Source organism: Lagopus leucura, unplaced genomic scaffold (genome assembly GCF_019238085.1).
Source record: "Lagopus leucura isolate 7727_CA_CO unplaced genomic scaffold, USGS_WTPT01 Super-Scaffold_100002, whole genome shotgun sequence".
Classification (NCBI taxonomy): domain Eukaryota; kingdom Metazoa; phylum Chordata; class Aves; order Galliformes; family Phasianidae; genus Lagopus; species Lagopus leucura.
This window is the reverse complement of record NW_024962263.1, coordinates 74,092,573-74,097,260: the sequence shown is the minus strand read 5'-3', so window position 1 is coordinate 74,097,260 and position 4,688 is coordinate 74,092,573. Positions and strand designations below refer to the sequence as shown.

At 50.0% G+C, this 4,688-nt stretch overlaps 1 protein-coding gene across 1 annotated transcript; it reads left to right on the top strand.

The window, feature by feature from the left end:
- Positions 1-674: 674 nt before the first annotated feature.
- Positions 675-4,384, top strand: TMEM74 (transmembrane protein 74). The gene is made up of 2 exons (XM_042869329.1): positions 675-748; positions 1,690-4,384. The coding sequence occupies exon 2, from the start codon at positions 1,896-1,898 to the stop codon at positions 2,853-2,855; it is 960 nt and encodes a 319-aa protein (XP_042725263.1). The 5' UTR covers positions 675-748; positions 1,690-1,895; the 3' UTR covers positions 2,856-4,384.
- The last annotated feature ends 304 nt before the right edge of the window (positions 4,385-4,688 follow it).

Sequence of the window (4,688 nt, the reverse complement as noted above, 5' to 3'; positions counted from 1 at the left end):
CAGCTCCACACCCAAGTTCCTCCCTTCACACCCCTCAGAGCCTGGTATTTTCCCGACAGCACAGTATCCATCCACAATAAATCTCTTCTTCCTGCTCCACAATTTATTTTCATAACCCAGTTTATTCCTTCAGAGGAAGCACAAGCAAGAAAATTCAGTAAAGGCTCATGGCAATTGCTTATTCCTTTTACGATGCCTGCTTGGCAGCTGTGGTTTTAGCAGTCATTTATGCCTGCACACAAAGTGAGGAGCTGCGGGTGGCGAGCCTGCCAGCACGGAGCGATCTGCTGAGATTTCCCTGCAAGTCTCACAGCTGCGAGAACGCTTCCTGAAGTCTCAGCTTTGGGAATCGTGAGATCGTTGGACAAGGTGATTTGATTACTCCATACAGCACAACGATAGCTGTTATGGCTCTGGGGGAGAAAGCGCGTGCAATGACCAAGCTAGACATCCCGACAGCCTCGCACGGCTCGCCCTATTGCCGCGCGTCTCCCGCCCCGTTTCGGGGGCCGCCCGGCTTAGCCTCAACCCGCGCCGCGGGCGGGGCCAGCCCGGCCCCCGGGGCAGGCGGCGCAGTCCCAGCGCTGCCGCAGCGGCCCGGCCCCCGCCACCCGCCCTCGGACTACAACTCCCAGAGTGCCGCCGCCGCCGCCGCCCGCCGGCACAGCCCGCCCGCCCGCCTCGGCGCTGCCCGGCGCGGCTCGGCGCTGCCGCTCGTCTGAGCGCGGGGCGCTGGCCGTGGCCGCAGGTAGGTGTGCGGGGCGGGCGGCGATGCGGTTGCCGAAGGGTGGGAGCCGGGGCAGGAGGAGGTGTGCTGGGTGTGCGCGCGTGTGTGCCGGCTGCGTGGGTGCGGGTGCAAGCTCCGCACCGGCGGGGCACACACTTGTGCGCGTGTCCAGCCGCTCCCCGCGAGCGCGTTACGTGCAGCTACCGCTGAGGTCCCGGGAAGAGCGGTGGGAGCTGCGTCCGTACCGTACCCAGCGCCTCGGTGCCATCGGTGCACATGTGTCGTCTGCGTGTGCAACACGTTCGCGGGGCTGCGCTTCTCCCTAATTTCACGGGGAGTTCGGCCTCGGGTTGTCCGGGGGGCTACGGAACAGGGGGGGATAACGAATTAATTGCAGATGAGAAGTAATATCCGTCTTTGAGTCATCAGTCGTTGAGGCATAATTTCATTCCGAAAGCTCTTAATCAAAGTGGAGATCTGCTATGGGAAAGCACCGCTCTTCCCATGGGATTATCAGATTTCCACCGGAGAATACAGATCCTGGATTACAGAGCTGTGTGGGATTTGTGTGATTCTTTCTAATTAGTCTCCCTTTCTGAGTTTAAAATTCTTAATTCCAAGGGAAGGAAGTTACTTGCTTCTAAAGGAAAATAGCTATCTTTTTTTTTTTCCTCTGTCATTTTACATAGTTATTCCTGTGCTCTGCAGATGACTTACTGCCTTAATTGGATATTGGTGTCAAAGGTTGATTAGAGTCCCTAATAGATTTTGGATCTGCAAGAGGATTACGGCTTTAAGTTCGTGGTTAAAACAATCGTGTTTGTCATCTCCCCTTGAGCAGCAGAGAGGACGAGCAATGTATTACATTTCTGTTATCTGCTCTTTGCTTCATTAATGTATTGTCAGGAGGTTGTCGGGTTTGCCTTTGTTGTTGTTTTTTCCCTCTGCTATTTCATTTGCAGACCGAAAAGAAATGAACGTCAGAGGGGATTTGTTTAATCATTTAGCAGCTGACACAAGCCACGTCCCTAACAAAACAGTGGTGAAAGAGTAGAAGATTTTTGGGATTCTGCAGCTCGAGCACCATGAGACTGCTCTGGGGAGCCAGGGGCAGCGCTTGCTGAAGGATGCGGTAGCCCAGTGGCTGGGGCTCACCAAGTGGAGACCGATGGCTTGCATGGAGCTTCTCTACCTGGCCGAAGAAAGCAGGCAGGGTGCCCTGGGCCCCGCTGCCAGCTGGAACCTGCCCACCCCTCACTATGAGCAGCAGCAGCAACAGCAGCAGCATGAAACAGGAGAGGTGGACTCCGGAGCGGCAGCAGCTGTGGCAGCCCTGCGCTGTGAACGGCACTGCAAGCCCTCACAGAGAGGCTCCATGGCTGAGCTCACCCCAGCACCCCTGTCCTCCTGCTCGGGCAGCTCACCCCAGGAGCACCCCACACCCTCCAGCAACTCCCAGCCTTGCCACCTGCCTGAGCACTTTCCAGGGGAAGGGGATGGAGGGAAGAAGAAACCCTGCTGTTGTATCCAGGAACTCGAGACATCCTTCTCCTGCGTGGATGAAAATGTAAACCTGGAGCATACAAGAAGTCCCTCCAGTCCAACAGGCTACCAGGATGCTCCTCAGCAGCGCTCCTGCCGCGAGCTGCCTCCCGAGTGGGTGCACGATTCTCCGTCCCTGGTCTCCGAGGAGGATGAAACTGCCTCGGAGGCAGCGGCTGGGAAATCCTTGGACTATGGATTCATCAGTGCCATTTTGTTCCTAGTCAGTGGGATTTTGCTGGTGATCATTTCCTACGTGGTACCCAGAGACGTAACTGTGGATCCCAACACGGTGGCTGCCCGGGAGATGGAGAGACTGGAGAATGAGAGCGCCAGGATTGGGGCTCACCTGGACCGCTGTGTTATTGCCGGGCTGTGTCTCCTAACCCTGGGGGGAGTGGTGCTCTCCAGCCTGCTGATGATGTCCATGTGGAAAGGGGAGCTGTATCGGAGGAGCAGGTTTGCGTCCTCCAAGGAGTCTGCAAAGCTCTACGGGTCGTTCAATTTCAGAATGAAGTCTGGTGCAAACGATAATATGCTCGAGCTGTCATTAGTTGAGGAAGATGTGCTTGCCATAGATAATTAGTGTGGTCATGATTTTTAAAGCAGCGTTTCCACAAAAAAAAAGTATGTTTCATTAAAGGAAATAGATGTGGCTAAAGATAGCTGGTGATGCAGTTTGTTTTTCTGACAAGAACAGTCTTTCTGTGAGCTCTCTAATCAAATGTTTGCATTATATGAACACTTATTGTAAAGGGAGAACATGCCAGAGCAAATGCAATTGGTATAAAATAATGAAAACCACAGAATAAAAAGAGATTTTTGACAAGTAGATTCCTTAGATAACTCCTTTATCCTAACATAAAGCGTTCCTTTGGTGTCTTGCCTACGTAATTTTCTTATTACTTTCATATATAGAACAGGAACGACCTTGACACGTTGGAAGCTTGTTGCAGCCTACAGAAGGATTATTAACTGTCTGCTTGGTGTCATGTTAAGAAACAAGGCTGATATTTAATTAAAAGAGATTTTTTTTTAATAATTAAATTCTAAGCCAGTCCCTTGTTTTGTATGAGTGAGACGTGGGCAAAAAAGACCGCTTATTCATGGCTTACCACAAATCTCCCATATTTTCAAGCAGTGCTGCAATTAGTGGTGGTTATTTAAAATATAAAAATAAGAGGCAAAGGGCAAAGAACCATATGGCTCATGGTGGTATTGCTGAAAGACAAAAGGCTCTTTCAGCTTGAGGTCAGTGGTTCCACTTCAGTTCAGATTAGTAATGATTGATACTCACTAACTTCTGATAGCTATAGTGGCCCATATAAAGGAAGTTCAGTTCCCAGTGGACAGATGTCTTTGTATGAAAACTGCCATCACTTGAATTAACTGACCTCCTGTTAGGAGTCTCAAAAGATCCAAGGAGTAAAAAAGCATGGGGATGCAGAGACTGAACACATCTCCTTCAGTACAGATGCCAGAAGAAATTCAAGTTCTGCCTCAGGGTTTGCTTATAGTGGGCCTGTCTGCATCACACAAATCCTTTTGAAACTTCAGTTTCATGTCACTAGGCTGCTGGCCTTCTCATTACCAGAAACAAAAGGTCAGGATGGAGCTTTAGAGGCTCATTCAGTATAAACCAAATTCTTTACAAAAAATAAGTTGTCAGGAAACACAAAGGTTATACATCAAGCAGTTGGACTGGCTGGCATGGGACTGACTTAACGTAGGGGATGATCAAGGGTACAAGGCACTATCAATTGCCATTATGCAGCACAGTAGCCCAAAACTTCTATTACTGATGTGTTCAGTATCAGCCAGTTTCTGTGGAGCATTAAAGTTGTGGTCTTGTGATGGTGGGAAAAACAGCAAAGGTTGCTGTATGCGCTGCTGACCTTTTGTCGTGATTGATTGCTAATATATATTTGTTTTAGCCCCTGCCATAGCTAAATGTGAGTGAAGAGCTGTGTCTGTAAGGAACTAGCCTGCAGAACTGTGATAGAAACACTTGGTTTGTTGCCAGCTGTGGGTTAAATCTCAAATATAAGTAATATCTAATATTTGAAGAATGAGATTTTTTACTATTGTGAGATAATACCTGAGAAGAATCTTGGGAAGGGGTGAAGGGGGAAGGGGCAAGGGGCAAGGTATAGAATAACTAAAAGTCCTCCTGCAAAGGCGGTGCTGGGACTCACTGCTTCTGACATCGATGCATCCCAGCTAGAGCTCCCAGCCTGTCTGCTTTCCTTTTCAGTCTGCTGTGACTGGTGGAGATTGTGACCGCTGCCTTATTCTTCTTTGGAGGACAGTTCAACATGAGGCCTGGAGCACCCTGGCTGCCAAAGGGGGCTCTCAGTGGCTGGTATGACAGAGAAGTGAAGGGAAAAGCTGTATTTTATACCGAAATGAGAATGTTTAT

Excerpts from the sequence above, each read along its gene's own strand:
- TMEM74 (XM_042869329.1), top strand. The coding sequence starts at position 1,896 with ATGGCTTGCATGGAGCTTCTCTACCTGGCCGAAGAAAGCAGGCAGGGT.